Source organism: Eptatretus burgeri, chromosome 9, assembly GCF_056783735.1.
Source record: "Eptatretus burgeri isolate ZD-2024b chromosome 9, Ebu_testis_v1, whole genome shotgun sequence".
NCBI lineage: Eukaryota > Metazoa > Chordata > Myxini > Myxiniformes > Myxinidae > Eptatretus > Eptatretus burgeri.
Window position 1 is genome coordinate 33566714 of NC_140969.1, and position 21425 is coordinate 33588138.

Genomic DNA, 21425 nt, shown 5'->3' on the forward strand with positions numbered 1-21425 from the left:
GAATGTTCTGGAGATTTTTTACAAAAGTAATGTGGTATATCCAGTTGCCATTGACAACATCAGTTATCTCACATGTACCTTTGTTTTACTGCACAATAAACATGCTGATGACTTTCAGTGTGGCCCTTGTATATCACAATCCTTGCTACCTTCTCTAATGTTGACCTCTGCAATTTCATCATTAAGCCTCCATAGGATAGTGGAAGGCTTATTGTTGTTGTCAGGTTTCTTTCTAAAATTAGCACCCCCAATTTTCAATGGTACCACAGAGTTTCTTAGACCCCTCAGGATACTAAACCACCATTTGGAAAAAAAAAGTTTTTCTTTTTTCTTCCTGCACTCCCAACACTCCCAACACTCCCAATTTCTGAGCTGTATCAATTTTCAAGCTGTATCTTAGAGCCAGCTGGGACTTTCAGAATTAAATTATGCACCAATAATGTGAATATATTATAGTATGTGGAGTTGTTATAATTGTTTGACCAAGACGTAATTTTTATGGTCATGACCCAATTCCAGACATTTTAACATTTTCAGCAAACCTCATTACTTGACTAAGGTTTGTCTGATCAGAACAAAATTGCCTTTTCTCATTTCCTCCCACAGAATCAATCCTCCCTCAACACATCCCTGACTCATTTGTCTCTCCCTGGCTACTGTATCTTCCTGTTTGATCGACCTAAACCCAATCCTCGTGGCGGAGTTACACTGCCAGTCAAGAACTCCATTTCTCACTCTCCGTGTGCTGCTATTACACCTCCCTAAACCCAGGAGTTTCTCTAGCTATGACGTCCCCTCCACTCACACCTAATGAAAGTCTGTGTGTTGTACCATCCTCCCAACTGTGACAACTTCATCGACATCTCTCTCAGACGACATGGACCAACTTTGAATCACTCATCCTCAAATGTTGTGATTTCAATTGTCACCATGTTAAATGGCTGGGTGTTGGTATCTATCTCTCTCTCTCTCTCTCTCTCTCTCTCTCTCTCTCTCTCTCTCTCTCTCTCTCTCTCTCTCTCTCTCTCTCTCTCTCTCTCTCTCTCTCTCTCTCTCTCTCTCTCTGCAGCCATGGCACTTCTGCAAAGGACTTTTGTGTGACTCCATGGGATTGACTCAATTGTAAACTTTCCCACCTGAATATCTCCAAATGGCAAATCTTCCTTTCTGCCTTTGGTTATGACCAACTTCCCCGCCAATGTATCTTGCTCTTCCGATGCCACAATAGGGTCATCTGATCATGTACTTGTGATGGTAAACACCTGTCTGGCCATTCTCTGAGAACAGCCTCAATGCCGGAGACTTTGACAGTTGACTCAAGCAAACTGGCAAGGACTGTGAGCAGCCATCACACTTCAGGACTGATCTCCTACATTTACCACCCCTGATATTAATTCAGCCTGGGAATGCTTCCACAGAAACTTGATCTCTCTTATGCACATATTCATTCCATCTCGTCTTCAGTTATCTTACACATGCTCACACCCTTGGAACTCTGAATCCTGTAGTGAGGCAGTTGCTTTAAACCAAACAACTTGGAGTTCTCCTCCTGGAAGGAAAATCCAACCAAAGCAATCTCAGATCAATTCACAAAGCTCGCAACAAGTGTGTCTCCTCTCAGGAGAGCCAGAAAACAAAGTCTGTCCAACCTCAAGAATAAACCTTCAAAATACTCTCCCACCTCTAAAGGCCTTGTCACACCTTGACGTTTTAGCCAGCGTATGGCAAGGTCTCAAAATGTATGTAAAACGCTGGCGTACGCTGAACTATTGATGTTTTTTTTTAAGTTTTGGGCGTATAATAACGTGTTGGACGTATGCATAACGTATTAGTAACGTACACAGAACGTTTTAATCACATATAGATAACTTATACCAACGAATACTGAGCGTGTTTTCGGCGTTCACAGCCTATGCCCAACGATAGTCTAACTTATGCATAGCGCGGCAGCGTATCACCGACGATCACGTGGCGTAGGCTATTCATAGGCTGTGGCTCGACGATTCAAATCATAACCGCACTAGACATCGAAGTGTCAAGCCACTGTCACACCTTGACATTTTAGCCAGCGTATGCCGACGGAAGAAAAATTTGCCGAACCAAGCTGGCACACGTCGAATACGTTATGGGTAAGTTTTGTATACGTTAATAGCACGCTGGCATACATCGTAGTACGCTGGCATACGTCGACAAATTTTCAGCATTTTGAAAATTTCTCGACGTTCTCTACATATGACACACGTTCCGCATACGCTGGCATAAGTTGTAGGCACGCTACGCGATCGTTGACACACGTCAACATACGTTACTTGGACGTTATTCATAAGTCGAAACACGTCAATGTAATGGTTAGCGTCAGTGTTCTAGAATCCCTGGTTTTTTGTTTTACTTCGGTATGACGGTGATGTTGACACTTCAATTTCTAGTGCGGTTATGATTTAAATTGTTGAGGGGCAGCCTATTAATTATATTATATTATTGGCCTTTTAACCATATTATATTATATTATATTATTGATTCAGACACAGCATTATGCGGAACGTGCGAGTCATACGCTGGCATACGTCGAAAAATTTCAAGCATGGAAAATTTGTCTAACACATCGGCGTACTACGACGTATGCCAGCGTACTACCACATATGCCAGCGTGCTCTTAACGTATACAAACTTACCCATAACGTATTTGACGTGTGCCAGTGTTTTCGCCAAATTTTGCATACATCAGGCATACGCTGGCTAAATCGTCAAGGTGTGACAGGGCCTTAAAACCCGATGTCACATTATCATGTCTGTCTCTGGTGCATCCAAATGCACCCTCACTCCAAATGGCACCACTGCCAACTCCACTTGTGAGAAGGCTGAATGCCTCAATTATGTGTTTGCTTCCAAATCTTCTCCGTCTGTCTCTGTCTGTCTCTGTCTGTCTGTCTCTGTCTCTGTCTGTCTCTCTCTCTCTCCTTCCCAGTCATACCGAACTGCTCTTAGTTGGGAAGCTTCTGGCAACCCTTGACTGACTTTCCAACTGGATCGGACAGCATCAGCTCACATGTCTTAAAAACTTGCTCTGCTTCTCTCTCTCTCGCTCTCGCTCTCTCTGCTCTCTCTCTCTCTCTCGCTCTCGCTCTCGCTCTCTCTGCTCTCTCTCTCTCTCGCTGCTCTCTCTCTCTCTCGCTGCTCTCTCTCTCTCTCTCTCTCTCTCTCTCTCTCTCTCTCTCTCTCTCTCTCTCTCTCTTTTGCTGCTCTCTCTCTCTCTCTCTCTCTCTCTCTCTCTCTCTCTCTCTCTCTCTCTCTCTCTCTCTCTCTCTCTCTCTCTCTCTCTCTCTCTCTCTCTCTCTCTCTCTCTCTCTCTCTCTCTCTCTCTCTCTCTCTCTCTCTCTCTCTCTCTCTCTCTCTCTCTCTCTCTCTCTCTCTCTCTCTCTCTCTCTCTCTCTCTCTCTCTCTCTCTCTCTCTCTCTCTCTCTCTCTCTCTCTCTCTCTCTCTCTCTCTCTCTCTCTCTCTCTCTCGCTGCTCTCTCTCTCTCTTTTGCTGCGCTCTCTCTCTCTCTCTCTCTCTCTCTCTCTCTCTTTTGCTGCTCTCTCTCTTGCTGCTCTCTCTCTCTCTCTCTCTCTTGCTGCTCTCTCTCTCTCTCTCTCTCTCTCTCTCTCTTGCTGCTCTCTCTCTCTTGCTGCTCTCTCTCTCTCTCTTGCTGCTCTCTCTCTCTCTCTCTCTTGCTGCTCTCTCTCTCTCTCTCTCTCTCTCTCTCTCTCTCTCTCTCTCTCTCTCTCACCCCTGCTGCTCTGCTGCTCTCTCTCTCTCCTGCTGCTCTGCTGCTCTCTCTCTCTCCTGCTGCTCTGCTGCTCTCTCTCTCTCTCTCTCTCTCTCTACATCTCTGTCTCTCTGTCTCTCTCTCTCTCTCTCTCTCTCTCTCTCTCTCTCTCTCTCTCTCTCTCTCCCGCTGCTCTCTCTCTCTCTCTCTCTCTCCTGCTGCTCTCTCTCTCTCTCTCTCTCTCCTGCTGCTCTCTCTCTCTCTCTCTCTCTGAAAGGACCAAACTACAAACCCTCCCATCTACTTTCTCAACAACCCTCTCTAAGAAGTTCAGGCATTTATACTCTTTGATCTCATTCTCAATCATGATCTCTCTTGGGCAAGCCACATTTCACAGTTGGCTGCAAAAGCCAGATGCCGACTGGGCACTCTCCATTGTGTGAAGTCCTTCCCTGGCACACCTGAGGCACTCTCCACAAACAAGGTTTTCATCCAGAGCTTGATGGAGTGCTGCTCTCCCCTCCTGGCTGGCAATCCTGCCTCATACCTTGCTGAGCTTGAAGCCATGGAAAGCAAGGCTTTCCAGATCATTGGAATCTCTCGTGATGAAGCTGAGTCGATGTGTCCAATCAGGTTGAAATATTAACCAAGCTGTTAGCTAACAAACCAAGCTAACCCTAACCCTCACAACACCAAGCTGTTGAAATATTATGAAATTATTATCATAATAATAATGGTTATTACAGGTTCATGTATGTGTGGTCATATTCCTCATGACTACGAGATCATAATTATGACGCTTCACTTCGATTGATGAAGCGGTTCAAGACAAAGTATTTTTTAAATATTTTTGTTCAATCCAATGTGGTTGCCAGACCACAGAACCTATGAGTTATTCATGAACACCCTGGTATTCCCAAATTTTGGGGAACATTTGGGTGAAGTTTCCCCTGGATCTGTTAAACTGTCTGTGGAAGAAGATTTTTTAATATTTAGTTTTCAAAAAAATCATCGCTGCCAAATCATGTGACCTATGACATCATCGGTGGAGAATCCAATATGGCTGCCAAACGATGTGTCGTACATCAAAAGGGGGGCGGAGAACTTTTTGTTCCTCATGGATAGGCGACCATACCTGTAAAGTTTTAGCTCGTTCTGTTCAGCCGTTTCGTCGAAGAAGATTTTGAAGGTTTTTATGTTAAAAACAATATGGCTGCCAAACCACGTGACCGGTGACGTCATCAATTTTTTCCCCCCAGACAAGTTAGCCCAAGATGACCCTCAAAAGTTTTCATACTGATCAGATAAAGCGTTCGATGTCTGCAAATATGACATCACAACAAAGCCACCTTTGACATCATCAAAAAAAAATCACACTTGTTTGCCATGGCGAGTACTTGACATGACTGTGTCAAGTTTCAATTTTTTCCATGGAGCGGTTTCAGAGATACAAAGGTCCAAAGTTTTTCCTTTTTCCAGCATGGCTGCTACATCACATGACCAACGACGTCATGATTATCATTAAAACATTATACGCGAGTAGCCACTCCTTTGGTAAAAATTTTGTGTCAATGGGCGAAGCAGTTGGAGAGAAATCAGAAAATAATGAGCATGGACAGACGTACGTACGGACAGACAACCCGAAAACATAATGCCTCCGGAGACTTCATCAGCTGAGGCTGAAAAAAATCTGCTGTGTGACTCATTCAGGTCATGTACCCTTCAATGTCTCCTGAGGTTCCACAATCTCTGCTCCACATATTTTGTATAAATGAATAATTCTGAAGGTGAATGCGTTGCTGATGCAGTTGTATGTGTGTTGAGTAATGTGTGTCATCATACCTTTGAAGGAAAGATCGTGGAGATTGCATCCCAAGGGCAATCCCAAAATCCTTGTGGCTTCTGTGGGGAAGACAGAGGGACACCAAGGAACGAGAATTATATGAAGTGTTTTTGGTGAATTCCTTGCACTCGTTGTCTCCAGCCCCTCAGACAAGGTCGGAATCGAGGGACGTAAAAATGAGCTCCAACCGACCGACTGATCATCCGTCCATGGACTTTTGTGTACACAATATCTTAAAAACAGTTGAACATTTAGCTTTCATATTACAGATATCTATTACACATTAAATTATGAAAAAAAATTTTTGTGTGTGTGTGCCCAAGGCTTCAGCCACGGACAAAATAGTCCTCATCGAAGTGAAGCCTGAAATAAAAGAACTGCATTGATAGAAAAGTAAGAAAAGGGAGAACAGTCAAAGAGTTTTTGAGAAAATAAAAAATCTGCTTTTTGATGAGGGAAGGTGATAAGTGTTTGTGAAGACATGAGAAGGGAAAGAGTTTCAGAGTTTGGCAATGGAGGGGAAGAAACAAACATCGTAATGGCCCATCCTTGAGTTGCCAATGGTCACACACCTTGTGTTGTGTACCCGATATTTCAAAAACCCGTTCAACATTGAACTTTCATATTAATCACCTATTCCTGTTCACGCCCATAAAACGGGGGACCCAGAGTATCAGCTCCTTGTTGAAGCTGCAGAGATTCCGACCCACCAAGGTACCTTTATATTTCCTTGTACCTTCTTGAGAGTTCCCTCCCTCTAGGCCGAGGGGTGCATGACCTATATTATGGAATATCCTGTGAGATTATGTTAAGGTGGTGATATAAGATGTTGAAAGTGATGTGAAAAGCAGACAAGATCAAAGAAAAGTGTATACACTTCCTCACTATAGGAGAATAAAGTGAAACTAGAACGACAGGAGGTTGAATGCAAACCTCCACCATTACATGCTGAAGGGTAAATTTTGTATCCCATTGATAAGTCAGATCTGCATCCAGACCTTAACCAAAATGTAATCGGCTTGTTCTTGTCACCTACCCAACTCATCCACCAAATATTTTTCAAAATCCATTCCCTACCTTTTGATAAGTCTTGTTTTGGACCCATTTATCAATGGTGAAGAAACAATTAAAAAATAAAAAATGATTCTCGTATCCAGATCTTCACCAAAATCAAATTAATTCTTTCTTGTCACACTCAACCTGTCCACCAGGTTTTGTCATAATCCATCCACCACTCTTTGAGATATCGTGCTGTATATCGTTTTTGGCCCTATCGCTCAACGGTGAAGAATCACGAAAAAAATTATAGTATCCGGATTCGGATCTTCACCAAAATCGAGTCAATTGGTCCTTGTAACACACACACACACACACTGGCACTTCTCTTCCCTCTCCCCCCCCCCACCCCCACCATGGAAGTTGTCCAGCGACCCCCTCCCCAGCCCTTGGCCCACTGACTCTCCTGCCCCTCTCCCTCCAATTCTCCTGGCCCTCAAATTCTTCCACACCCCCCCCCCAGACCTGACAAACCTTCCACCCTACCAACCCTCCAACTCTCCAACTCCCCCCCCCTTTTTCCTCTCAATTTTTCTCCAGGACAACCCCAGGTGCCCTTGCTGGTGTGCTCGTGTACAATAAAGTTCAATTACAATTTAACCATTATCTCATCTTGTCAAGTCAGACAGAGCGAGGAAGGTGGTTCAAAAAGTTAAATTCACAGATAAAAGTGCTTCGTCAGGATAAGAATGGTTCGAGGTGTAAAGTTCAAAACGCAGTATTAACAAACTCAATGTCTCTTGTTCAATCCACTTTACAACCTCTTTGATGACCCCAAGTATTCCCACCTTGTCAGGTCACTTACCGTGAACAGGCCCCTACGGTAAAACCCGAAGAAACACACGACGTTCAGAGAGATCAGAAGAACGTCCGCCCAATCCATCGTGCAAACGGGCACTGGATTGGAACTGGTCGTCACGGCAACAATAACAGCTCGACTCCTCTGTGACGTCAATTCCCCTTGTGACGTCAGACGTGATTAAGCTGCAGGCACAGCATGCAAAATTAAAAGGTGATATATATATCCATTGTCATTGCACCTTTAACTCGTTACATTGTCACAGAATGAGGTTAATCGACACACTTTATATCGTTTACTCGCCAGGATTCCCGGCGTTGACTGCTGCTGTTCTCATCTATTCCGTCGGCATTTTGAAGAAATAAATTTTTGGTTTATTCTAATTTTTTTTTGTGGGTGCCGAAAACACTTCTGTACACAAACTCATCAATCATTTAAGATTTATAACCTTTCTCTGAGAAAAATGTTTACACAGACAGAGTAACACCTCACTGAAAGAAAGGGTTCTATTACCCATGATGCAGTGCGCGGCAAGCGAAAACCGAAATATTTACAAGCGAAAAATACGAAAAAAGGTAAACAAAACCTAACAAGGCCAAGGAATTAGCATAAACCTCCCATATTGCGGTAAGTCAGAATAACGAGATAACCGTGCGAGATTGTAGAGCTTCTGATACTATCGTTGCCATGGTAATGACGACAACCAACATGGCGGCGCGCACGGCATTATGGGATAACTGAAGACTCCCAATCTGCGGTGGAGCCGGAGATGATAGATGATAGATTCTGAGCCGCACTCAAGTTGGGACAGCAGGTTGAGGATCCCTTCCACAGAAGGCACATTTACATGAGGTAATGAGGCATTGAGCTCCTTCATCGAGATGAGGACGTGGGTCACAATTCTGTGAGGAATTAAATCGCGAGTCGACGTGAACTTGACGTTTAACCTTCTCGGAAACCAACACCTCATGCAACGCCATTGCATGTTGGTTTGGGTGTCTGAGGAAAAAAAAAACCTCAACGGCCGATCTTCCGTCTCGTTGACACAAGCCGTATGAAGATGATTACATGTGAGGGCGATGCCTTTTTACCTTCAACAAGCTCAAATGAGCTAATATCCTCGTCCTCTTAATGATGACGTCATAAAAACGAATATGACGTCATTGTGATGTATCAGGTTTGCGATAAATTATCTGTGCTAATGCCCGGCTTGATTCCCGCGAACAAAATTCAAACAGCTTGCCGAGTTTCGGAGATAATGGAATGGGCGATTTCCATTATCGGCGATATTATGACGTCAAGTCTTTTTTTCTAGGAAGAATTTCCAAAATCGGAGATGGTTACTGCCTGCGCGTGGGCTTTCTGCATATACATGGCAAGTTTCACGAAGATCCGATGAAAACTCTGGGTTGTGAACCAAAAAATGTCAAAAAATAGGAATGACGTCATAAAAATAGATATGACGTCATAGTGACGTATCATACGTGCGGTAATTCATCTCTGCTAATGCCCCGTTCGATTCCCGCAAACAATTCAAAAAGCTTGCCGAGTTTGAGATAATTTTTTAGGCGATTTCCATGAGCGGAGATATTTTGACGTCAAAACTTTTTTTTCTCGGAGGAATTTTCAAAATCGGAGATAGTTACTGTCTGCGCAGGGTATTTTTACATATATACGCCAAGTTTCAGGAAGTTTCGATGAAAACTGTAGGTTGTGATTCAACAAAAAAGTCCACAAGAAGAAGATGAAGAACAACAACGTGAGTAAGACTTTGAGATCCTCCACGAGGATCGAAAAATTACTGTAGTTGGTGATCCATTTTTGTCCGGTGTGTGTCGGATCAGGCGGTGTTATTCATATCAGCATCTTCGACTGCGCAAGTTTTGTCAGCTCAACTGCTTTTGGTGTAAATCAAAGCAAAACGTGAAGGATCAGATCAGATCGAAGCTTCTCATTAATTACATAATTCTGTACTCGAGCGGTGTTCGGGGCGATGTAAACAACGCTCCGGAAACATATTCATCGGCGCTCGAGGGAATAAAGCAACGATGGTGATAATTATAATAATAATGGTTATTATTGTAAATTGTCGCAATGATAAACATAATTACCACATCCGATCGTGAGTAAAATTAACTCGGCTTCATGGAATAACGTGCGATGGGGATTGTGTTTGTAATGTATGTTTGAAATGCAATTCAGAAAAAGCTTTAGTGTTGTTGTTGTTGTTGGTTTTCCAAACGGAACTAGAAAAATAAAGGATGCACTTCCGGTGAGACCTGGATGGCTGACAAGCTGCAGTATTACTGATGTTACATGGTGTCACAATTTATTTGACCTCCCTCCCATCACATCCTGGGAATTTGGGGAATTTTTGTTCTTTTTGACAGTTTCTCCTTTTCAGGAATAATGCTTGCCTGACCGTTGTTTCGCACCAGCCGAGCGATTCCAACGAAAATTGATTGTGAGTGCGTTTACTTTGTCTTTGCGGCTCTTTTGCTATTCGTGCATGTTCTCTCTCGAAGGTTGTGATGTGAACACAATTTACACACACACACACACACACAGACAAACACAGACACACACAGACACACACAGACAAACACAGACACACACAGACACACACAGACACACACAGACACACACAGACACACACAGACACACACAGACACACACAGACAGACACACACAGACAGACACACACAGACAGACACACACAGACAGACACACACAGACAGACACACACAGACAGACACACACAGACAGACACACAAACAGACACACACAGACAGACAGACACACACAAACAGACACACACAGACAGACACACACAGACAGACACACACAGACAGACACAGACAGACAGACACAGACAGACAGACACAGACAGACAGACACAGACAGACAGACACAGACAGACAGACACAGACAGACAGACACAGACAGACAGACACAGACAGACAGACACAGACAGACAGACACAGACAGACAGACACAGACAGACAGCCACAGACAGACAGACACAGACAGACAGACACAGACAGACAGACACAGACAGACAGACACAGACAGACAGACACAGACAGACAGACACAGACAGACAGACACAGACAGACAGACACAGACAGACAGACACAGACAGACAGACGCACACGCACACGCACACGCACACAGACACGCACACAAACACACACACACAGACACACACACAGAGACAGACACGCGCACACGGACACACACGCACACAGACACACGCACACGGATACACGCGCACACGGAGACACGCGCACACGGAGACACGCGCACACGCAGACACACGCACACGCAGACACACGCACACGCACACGCACGCAGACGCACACACACGCAGACACACACACCGTGACACACACACACCGTGACACACACACCATGACACACACACGCACACACACGAAGCACCAACTACCAAAGGTTCACATGGACAGTGGGGACGATGTAAACACCATCCTTATAATGTGCATCGGAATGTCTGAGGTTTTCCTTGTGTTTGACTAAATTCACACCCCTGTCCATCCTTTTCTTACGTTCCAACCTCCCTGTCGACACAACCCCTTGGTCCCGTCTCCCGCCCCCCCTTACACGCGGCCCCCTTGGTGCGGTCCCTCCCATCCATGCAGCCCCCTTGGTGCGGTCCCCTCCCGTCCACACGGCCCCCTTGGTGCGGTCCCCTCCCATCCACGCGGTCCCCTCCCATCCACGCAGCCCCCTTGGTGCGGTCCCCTCCTGTCCACGCGGCCTCCTTGGTGCGGTCCCCTCCCGTCTACGCGGCCTCCTTGGTGCGGTCCCCTCCCGTCCACGCGGCCCCCTTGGTGCAGTCCCCTCCCGTCCACACGGCCCCCTTGGGGCGGTCCCCTCTCGTCCACGCGGCCTCCTTGGTGCGGTCCCCTCCCGTCCACGCGGCCTCCTTGGTGCGGTCCCCTCCCGTCCACGCGGCCCCCTTGGTGCGGTCCCTTCCCGTCCACGCGGCCCCCTTGGTGCGGTCCCCTCCCGTCCACGCGGCCCCCTTGGTGCGGTCCCCTCCCGTCCACGCGGCCCCCTTGGTGCGGTCCCCTCCCGTCCACGCGGCCCCCTTGGTGCGGTCCCCTCCCGTCCACGCGGCCCCCTTGGTGCGGTCCCCTCCCGTCCACGCGGCCCCCTTGGTGCGGTCCCCTCCCGTCCACGCGGCCCCCTTGGTGCGGTCCCCTCCCGTCCACGCGGCCCCCTTGGTGCGGTCCCCTCCCGTCCACGCGGCCCCCTTGGTGCGGTCCCCTCCCGTCCACGCGGCCCCCTTGGTGTGGTCCCTCCCGTCCACGCGGCCCCCTTGGTGCGGTCCCCTCCCGTCCACGCGGCCCCCTTGGTGCGGTCCCCTCCCGTCCACGCGGCCCCCTTGGTGCGGTCCCCTCCCGTCCACGCGGCCCCCTTGGTGTGGTCCCCTCCCGTCCACGTGGCCCCCTTGGTCCGGTCCCCTCCCGTCCACGCGGCCCCCTTGGTGCGGTCCCCTCCCGTCCACGCGGCCCCCTTGATGCGGTCCCCTCCCGTCCACACGGCCCCCTTGGTGTGGTCCCCTCCCGTCCACGCGGCCCCCTTGGTGCGGTCCCCTCCCGTCCACGCGGCCCCCTTGGTGCGGTCCCCTCCCGTCCACGCGGCCCCCTTGGTGCGGTCCCCTCCCGTCCACGCGGCCCCCTTGGTGCGGTCCCCTCCCGTCCACGCGGCCCCCTTGATGCGGTCCCCTCCCGTCCACACGGCCCCCTTGGTGCGGTCCCCTCCCGTCCACGCGGCCCCCTTGATGCGGTCCCCTCCCGTCCACGCGGCCCCCTTGGTGCGGTCCCCTCCCGTCCACGCGGCCCCCTTGGTGTGGTCCCCTCCCGTCCACGTGGCCCCCTTGGTCCGGTCCCCTTCCCCTCCTCAATCGACGCTGCCCCTTGTTCCACTTTGCGTCCCTACCCCCATGGTTGCATGCACGTGGTGCACAGGTGTGTGTGCACGACATTTGTTTGAAACCTCTACTGGCATAACTGTTCATTCTTATTTTGTTTTGACAGGGATGATGCTCTGGTCCCATTTAACTGTGACAAGAACATGAGTTTCATCAGTGAACTCGATAAACTCTGCTCTGTGTTCTTGAACCACCTGCCTGAGACATTTACATTTGGTAGGACAAAGGAAAAAACTTTTTTGCTGAAGAGGAAACTAAAAACAATTGCTTGCGATTCCTTATTTGAAAGTGCATCGGGGAGCAAATGGAAAACCTTGGCATCGTTAGATGGCGGGATGGAGTGCATTCACCATTTGAGAAGCCAACTACTCATGAAGTGCTTTGACATGAGGATGAATTTCCAAAAGTATGAGGCAGAGAGACTGGAGTTCCTCATAGAAAAATTGGAACATTTTACAGAGAGTGGGGAGGCGTTACTCACGTTTCTTCTGTCTCTTGCTGCCACCGGCAATGATCGCCTGTATCCTGACCACCGCAGTATCGAGTGCAAAGGCAGTTCTGAAGTCGACAGTGGCACGGCTGAAGAGTTCCCATTGTACAGTTCGGCGCTATTTTCTGGGATGAGTCTTGAGCATGCAGAGCAATTTGGACCCAATTTTGAAACATCGTTGCAAAACGAAATTGAGAGAAATCTCAATGTTTTCACAGCCAGTCCCGGGAGTAGCTTGTTGGGGGTTCGACTGTTCCGGCAGAACAATGTGGACAGCTACGACAGGCTTACTCAGTTTTCACTATTTGGTGCTCTCTTACAAACGAGGACTTCCGATATGGACATCAAGTTGAATTTGCCATCGATTCCTGACAATGCTGATTGCATGGGCTTGATGATAAAGGTTTGTAGTTTTTATTGTTCCTTTAAATATTATTCAGCATGGTTATGAAACTGCACACTTCGAAGTTTCCAATTGTAAGTGCCTTATCATTGACTTTTTAATGATTATTTGTTTTTTTTCCTCTTTCCCCTTCTCTCCATCCAAAGGTTCCTTCATCAAATGACCAGTCAGATGATGAAGGCTTCCAATCTGCGCCAAACATGACTCCGGATTCAATAATTGAGCCCTTTATCGTTGCAGGCACAAGCATTTGGGAAGCGGCATTGCATCACAAGCCGAGCAATTACAGGACATGGGAGTCCATTGGAAGGTCAGAACTGCAGGGTTACTTTTAGATGCCCTTGTGAGTTGCATGGTAGCTAGGTGTCAAAAGTACCATGATATCTAATACATAAAGCTGAGTTTGTGTCTGTGGGTCTGTCTGTGGGTCTGTCTGTGCGTCATAAGCGCCGCCAATTCTGCAGGCCACGCTCTCCAGACGTCCAGAAATCACCACCATCTTTTTCTCTCCACGTAGCTCAGATTTTTTTTAAAGGCCTCATGTGCTTTTGAAGACTGAACAACGCATCTTCTACCATTAAATGAAGATACCGTTTTAAGGAAAATAAGTAACATTTTGCTTTCAACTCAAATGAGGTAATGCACGTTTTGGCCGCAGCGATCGCGGCACCTGTCTAATATACACCACCTAGTGAACGTAGGTTAAGTCTCACATTATGCAGAGGAAACAAAATAGTGATATTTCATTGAAAAAACAAAATGTGGGACGATAACGCAGTTACTTTCTGTCTGCAAGACAGTGACGCGTCGCTTATAACTCAATGTTTGCTCACCAAAATTTGCAATGACTGTTACAAGCAAAACTATCCTGTGTTTGCTTCCGTGTGAAGGATGATAAAAAGACGTCCCGACACATGACGTCATCACGCAGTGATGTCGACAACAGCAGGAATGCACTAATTGGAACCTTTTTTGTAACATACTAAAACTCATGGAAAAATGATATGATCGAGGATAGAAAGTTTATTTGCTGATTACTATGAGAGGTAGAAGAAGAAGAAGAAGAAGAAGAGTAGGAAAATCATGAAAATATGGCAGTTTCGTTCGAGACGTCTCAATGTTGCCTAAGCTAATATATAAAGCTGAGTTCATGTCTGTGGGTGGATGTGGGTCTGAACAAGGTACATTTTCATTACTTATAACGAAAATACTCATCATTAATATTTAAAGTCTTTAATTAAAAAAGAAAGTGTCCGTTTCATGGTGTTTTATTTGTACTCTATGCTGTTGAGATGTCCAGTGGTGTGTTCAGTTACCAGCGAGTTAGCACTTGCCAAGCTCACCGTTCCTTATCAACGGTTTCTGATGGAGTTCTTGTTTGAGTGCTTCAGCCACTTGGCAAGTGCTCGACAAGAAACTTAGTGACTGAACACACCCCAGATTCATGACATGGCAATGAGGATAAACATCGATCGTGTCATTATTTCAGCCATATCGATGAATTCGTTCCTCAAGGGGCGGGGTGGGAGGAAGCAAGGGAAGGCGTGGGGTGGGGAGAGGGACCCGATGTTGCCCGGCATCGACAGGTATCCCTGCTAGTTGTTAATATACAGATGTGTAGGTTATACTGTATATTTAAACATATTTTGTCGCTCGAGTGGGTAAAAAGAGGAAGAGGCAGATCTTATATGTGTTGGAGGATGGGGTGAAGGCTGTGTAACGATGATGGTTGGACCGAGCAAATTGTTCGCCGGTGTCTGAGACTTGTGGGTACATTCCAATGACCACAACAGCAGTCGTAGGCATTGAACAATGAAACTGCATTCAAAACAACAGGTACAGCAAGGAACGTATAGGTAATATTCACAGCTATATTCGGTCAGTCCGATCCGCACATGATGTTTCTTTGACACTCATGAGCTTGACTTTCCCGAAATGTTCCATGATGCTTCGGGTTAATGCTTGTTGCTCTTCTATTGGTTCACGAAAAAATATTTTCACGAAAAAATAAATGACCACTATATTCGTTATTGGTGTGTCTGTCTGTCTGTCTGTTGCGAGCATAGCTCCATGGGTTTTGATCCGTGGGTTAATATTATCATTATTATTATTATTAATAGTGCGGGCCCGTAGGTGCGTGCCCGTAGGTGAGTGCCAGTATGTGCAGCCCTCTCTTGCCCCTCTCTTGCCCCTCTCTTGCCCCTCTCTCGCCTCCTCCTCTCTCCCCTCTCTTGCATTGTGACGCCCCTCTTTCTCACCCCCTCTCTCGCCCCCCTCTCTCGCCCCCCTCTCTCACCCCCTCTCTCGCCCCCTCTCTCGCCCCCTCTCTCGCCCCCTCTCTCGCCCCCTCTCTCGCCCCCCTCTCTCGCCCCCCTCTCTCGCCCCCTCTCTCGCCCCCCTCTCTCGCCCCCTCTCTCGCCCCCTCTCTCGCCCCCTCTCTCGCCCCCCTCTCTCGCCCCCCTCTCTCGCCCCCTCTCTCGCCCCCTCTCTCGCCCCCCTCTCTCGCCCCCTCTCTCGCCCCCTCTCTCGCCCCCTCTCTCGCCCCCTCTCTCGCCCCCTCTCTCGCCCCCTCTCTCGCCCCCTCTCTGGCCCCCTCTCTCGCCCCCTCTCTCGCCCCCTCTCTCGCCCCCTCTCTCGCCCCCTCTCTCGCCCCCTCTCTCGCCCCCTCTCTCGCCCCCCTCTCTCGCCCCCCTCTCTCGCCCCCCTCTCTCGCCCCCCTCTCTCGCCCCCTCTCTCGCCCCCCTCTCTCGCCCCCTCTCTCGCCCCCTCTCTCGCCCCCTCTCTCGCCCCCTCTCTCGCCCCCCTCTCTCGCCCCCTCTCTCGCCCCCCTCTCTCGCCCCTCTCTCGCCCCTCTCTCGCCCCCTCTCTCGCCCCCTCTCTCGCCCCCTCTCTGGCCCCTCTCTCTCGCCCCCTCTCTCGCCCCCTCTCTCGCCCCCTCTCTCGCCCCTCTCTCGCCCCCTCTCTCGCCCCCCTCTCTCGCCCCCCTCTCTCGCCCCCTCTCTCGCCCCTCTCTGCGCCCCTCTCTCGCCCCCTCTCTCGCCCCCTCTCTCGCCCCCTCTCTCGCCCCTCTCTCGCCCCTCTCTCGCCCCCCTCTCTCGCCCCCCTCTCTCGCCCCCTCTCTCGCCCCCTCTCTCGCCCCCTCTCTCGCCCCCTCTCTCGCCCCTCTCTCGCCCCCTCTCTCGCCCCCCTCTCTCGCCCCCTCTCTCGCCCCTCTCTCGCCCCTCTCTCGCCCCCTCTCTCGCCCCCTCTCTCGCCCCCTCTCTCGCCCCCTCTCTCGCCCCCTCTCTCGCCCCTCTCTCGCCCCCTCTCTCGCCCCCCTCTCTCGCCCCCTCTCTCGCCCCCTCTCTCGCCCCCTCTCTCGCCCCCTCTCTCGCCCCCTCTCTCGCCCCCCTCTCTCGCCCCTCTCTCTCGCCCCCTCTCTCGCCCCTCTCTCGCCCCCCTCTCTCGCCCCCTCTCTCGCCCCCCTCTCTCGCCCCCCTCTCTCGCCCCCTCTCTCGCCCCCCTCTCTCGCCCCCTCTCTCGCCCCCTCTCTCGCCCCCCCTCTCTCGCCCCCTCTCTCGCCCCCACTCTCTCGCCCCCACTCTCTCGCCCCACTCTCTCGCCCCCACTCTCTCGCCCCCACTCTCTCGCCCCCACTCTCTCGCCCCTACTCTCTCACCCCTCTCTCTGTAAATGTATTCATAAATGTCTACCAAGCACAATAATTAATTCAAACCTTTGGAAAAAACAGCTTTCAAACCCTTGGGAAACAGGTGTTTCCCTTGGGAAAATTCAAACCTTTGGATTAATTAATAATTTGAACAATTAATTCGAACCTTGGGGAAAAACAGCTTTCAAACCTTGGGAAACACTTGGGTAACAGCTGAAACGGATAAAGAACGATATCAAACCTTGAAAAGGCACATACTCAGGTCCCCAGCGTCGATTGTGCCGTCATACCAAACGAAGAAGAAGAAGAATTGTGACGTCAATCGTGCAAAAAACCCCCAAAAATAAATAAATATTAATTGTGACGGCATTCGTGACGTCATGGCACCGTGTCCTGCCATTGGTCGACATAAATGGCCGTAACTTGCGAACCGCTCGTCCGATTGATATCAAACTTTGAAAAGGCACATCTGCGGGGCCCCGGCAATATTCCTGGCAAGTTTCAATCAGACCGGACCGTCATTCGTGCAGAAAAAAAAAAACCCATTAATCGTGACGTCATTCGTGATGTCATAGCACCATGTCTTGTCATTGGTCGACAGATAAATGGCCGTAACTTGGGAACCGTTCGTCCGATTAATATCAAACCTTGAAAAGGCACATCCGCGGGTCCCCGGCAATATTCCTGGCAAGTTTCAATCAGATCGGACCAGCGGTCGTCGAGAAACGGCGGTCACAGACAGACAGACAGACAGACAGACAGACAGACAGACAGACAGACAGACAGACAGACAGACAGACAGACAGACAGACAGACAGACAGACAGACAGACAGACAGACAGACAGACAGACACACACACACACACACACACACACACACACACACACACACACACACACACACACACACACACACACAGATTTCTGGAATTATAGATAGATTATTATTCAATTCAGAATAGTATTAAAATAGATTCAATTCAAATCAAATGGAAGACCAAATAGTCCTGCTTTGGAGTAATCAGAAGGAACCCGAATAAGCAAAAAAGCAAAGATGAAGTCATCATGTAGCCGATCAGCCCCGGTCCGAAATTTTGGTCACCGGTATCAAATTCGGGGAGAATGCTCATCGTGTTTTTTTATGAAGGTATAAACCCCTTGAGTTGGAAAACATGTGATAGCATTGTGGCGGTGATAGCTTTATGGGAGTTATCCCCCTTTTTCCAAAATGGCCGCCAAATGCTCATTACCCTATATATAGCAGATTCTAGACCACCTCGAGCAGTGATACTGGTGTCTACGACTAGGTTTGAGGGGTCAGATATATCATTTCTGTATTTACCTAAAATATTGGATTCAGCCTTCATATTAAAATTCAAGATGGCCGCCAAAATGGCTGCAGACACATATTTAAATGACCGCGTTTAAGGTCCCAGAACAGTTACGACAGTGATTTTGGTGTACATTTCCAATATTTTAGGTGAATACAGAAATGATATATCCAACTGTAGTGATATGTTCATGATAACTCTTATACTCATCATTTACTGTCAATAATTACTGTTCATCGGCATCCACATCGTCATCCTCGTCCGTACTCTCCACATCGTCTGATGACCGATTCTCACAGTCTGACAGTTTGCACATATCAGTGCACTTAAGTCCATTTGCCAGACATACACAATTTGGCAGCGTACACTTCCTTGAACATTTGCAGGCCAGTAGGGCCAAGATAGCCTCAGGTGCTGGCTGACCATCCATCCAATCCACTACCATTAATTTCTCAGCTCCATCCATGTCAATTTTCCACACTCTGCCAATGGGACTTGGTACACCTGGGTCTTGCTCAAGACATCTTCTCCATATTCCAGCCTGGTAGTTTGCCCTTTGTGCATGTTTGACGAAGCAGTCCCTGCAGGGTGGAAGCTGATGACTCTCTATCTCACCTTTCTTAACACAGAACAAGTTGTACCTGAGATCATTGACCTTGGTGAATGCTGCTTTGGGGCCATAGAGGAGACATGTGACACACTCTCGTTTGTTCATCAGTTCTGAGGAGAGGTCCCATTCCTGGCCCAACTCTGTGAATGTGTTCTTGATTTCCCTGTTGTTGGTCACTAATTTTAGAGCACTTGCCTTCCCTTTACCTGCGAAAGCACTGGTAGTGTCACATCCAGTGTATGCATGTCCATACCAATAAGAGCTCTGCAGACATCTATGCCGACAGTGGCAGCGACTTTCCCGATGTCAACTAATCTAGTTCTGGTTCTAGTTCCACATTTCTGGAATAACAGAGCTCCTATCTTGTCATGGAATGCCAAACACATGATAAAGACATCTGCGTCCTCTGCGCATATCACTACAGCCTGGTTGCCCTCTCTAGCAGCATGGACAGCATGGAAAAGTCAGCGCCCATCTGCTTCCTCCTGCTGGCACTGGAGATCTGGTACCTCTTCACTGCCCTGTGATGTAATTCTGTAGCATTTGTCATCTACAATTACATACAGAATCTTCTCATGTAGTTTCTCTCTGTACACTGGCTTCCTCCATTCACTGACAATGAAGCTAATCAGACTGGTTTTGTTAGTTATTCCTGTCAGGAAACTTCTCCATTGCCTCACAATCTGATACCCTGCAGTTCTGCAGCTTGTGATACCCTGCAGCTGGTGTCCATTCTCTTCACCTCGTGCCGATCTCTCACTGTTCTTGATAGAATTCTCTCGATACGTGTCGAACGCAACATCTATTCTGGTACTTTTACTTCCTTCACGCAATGCCATAGACAGTATTGTAGTGGCAATGTCTCCAAACGTAGCTTGATCACCCTTCACTCTTTGAACCAAGTTCATTCCATCGACCACAAAAGCCGGATTTTATGGGAGTTTGTCTGCTACTGTCACATTCTTCTGCAAAGTAGTGGCTAAGGAAGCTTTGTTTGTTTTCCTGAGTAATCCGTCTGGGGTAGAGAGAGCCCAGGGTAGTGGTCCCAAGGGGTGAGAGAGGATGTCCTCCATCGTGAGATTGCGCCCTTGTGCCATCACTATGATGCGACCAAACAGAGACCGATCAGCTTTCAAGATTATGTCCTTCCCACTTGTATTCACTACCTTCTTCTTACACATATTTGTGAATGTCTTCAGCTTGTTAGTTTTCATCGGATCGTGAAATGGTTTCGCTGATGGGTCGTTCTCCAGTCTCTCGTTCTGGAAAGTGGCATAACTCTGCTCTCCAATATCACATGCCTTCATCAGGTCAGAGGCAATGTCTCTGGGTGCCGATTTTGCAGTAGAAATGCTTATGAGGTCTTGCTTCGCTGAGAATGGGTTGACCCAGGCTTGAATGAGGCTGACGACTGCCGACACTGTTTCCTCATCTTTTTGGATTCTGGGCTGCTGTAGATCAGCATGGTTGAGTTCTGATTGGTTACCATGCACCATGTCTCTTAAGTGTCCAAGAAATGCACTGCGGTACTCTGCTGTTATGTAGTACCTTTTTATGGCTCCTGCTTTTAGGCTAAACCGTGACGTGCCTCCAGGAGTCTGAGTGTCCTTGTTCACCGTAACCTCAATTGTCTGATCCACAGGTATCCAGCCAAATGGATTATTGCTGGACCTCTGCACCGAGAAATGACCTTCCTGGAAGGCTCTATGTACATCAGGATTCTTCTCGGGAAGATTTGTCATCTGAGCAAAGTATGCAGACAGGTACCTGGCATAGTTGACCTTATCGCAGGCAAAACACCATGGGATCAAAGTTCTAATAGCATTGATGTGCAAATCCCAGTTTCCCTCACGAGAAGCATGCAGAAGACCAAGTATCACGTGCTCTACCACGTCTATGTATGACATCCAATATCCCGATAGCTCCCCATTGTTGTGGCGGAGGTGTTCCGTGAAGGCTCTCCACAGGATCATCAACTCTAATAATTGTGGACTGTCGAGGAGATCACTGAAGTTATGTTGGTTGAGATCATCAGCTATGTCGTTCACTTTGTCTACACACGATTTGATCACAGCGCTCTTCTCCTCGCTGCTGTCTACCCATAGTGTAAACTCTGCCCATGCCAGTCTCATCAAAGCTTCATAGATGCACTTGTGGACCCTGATAGCACGATTGTACTGTTTGCCGTCAATTACCCCATTAATGGACCCTCCGTGACTATCCCGGCTTCTATGCATATGTCCTTCAAACCTGCATCACAGAACCACTTTCCTATGATACTCAGTGCATTCATGATGGTGTGGAATGTTCCCATCCTCAAAAGTACATGGGAAAAACGCTCTTTGTGCTTCCAGGCAATTTCAACGGCTTTTGCATAGAGTGCTTGATCCATGACTACGACAAGAGTGTCCAGAGATAGCTCATTTCTGATTCGATCTGACTGCTTGAGAATTTCCTAAACTGTAGTCAACTCTGCAGCTGGTGCATTGATGGTGGGCAGGTACCCAACAACATCTTCTGAGATTGATTCTTGGTCCCTGG

At 48.3% G+C, this 21425-nt stretch overlaps 2 protein-coding genes across 8 annotated transcripts in view; one reads left to right on the forward strand and one right to left on the reverse strand.

The window, feature by feature from the left end:
* LOC147019870 (uncharacterized) overlaps window positions 1–8106 on the reverse strand; it is a 60737-nt gene extending 52631 nt beyond the window's left edge. For both annotated transcript variants that reach the window (XM_085894652.1, XM_085894651.1), the window contains exons 1-3: window positions 7958–8106; window positions 7451–7629; window positions 5589–5648 (exon numbers count right to left, since the gene is read on the reverse strand). In XM_085894652.1, the coding sequence (XP_085750778.1) occupies window positions 5589–5648; window positions 7451–7528 (138 nt within the window). In that variant the 5' untranslated portion in view covers window positions 7529–7629; window positions 7958–8106. The remainder of the gene's footprint in view (window positions 1–5588; window positions 5649–7450; window positions 7630–7957) is intronic.
* Window positions 8107–8278: 172 nt separating this feature from the next.
* Window positions 8279–21425, forward strand: part of TUBGCP6 (tubulin gamma complex component 6) — a 141568-nt gene continuing 128421 nt past the window's right edge. For 3 of the 6 annotated variants that reach the window (XM_085894654.1, XM_085894658.1, XM_085894659.1), the window contains exons 1-3: window positions 9723–9908; window positions 12508–13294; window positions 13441–13604. In XM_085894654.1, the coding sequence (XP_085750780.1) occupies window positions 12545–13294; window positions 13441–13604 (914 nt within the window). In that variant the 5' untranslated portion in view covers window positions 9723–9908; window positions 12508–12544. The other 3 variants (XM_085894657.1, XM_085894655.1, XM_085894656.1) reach the window with 3 other exon arrangements.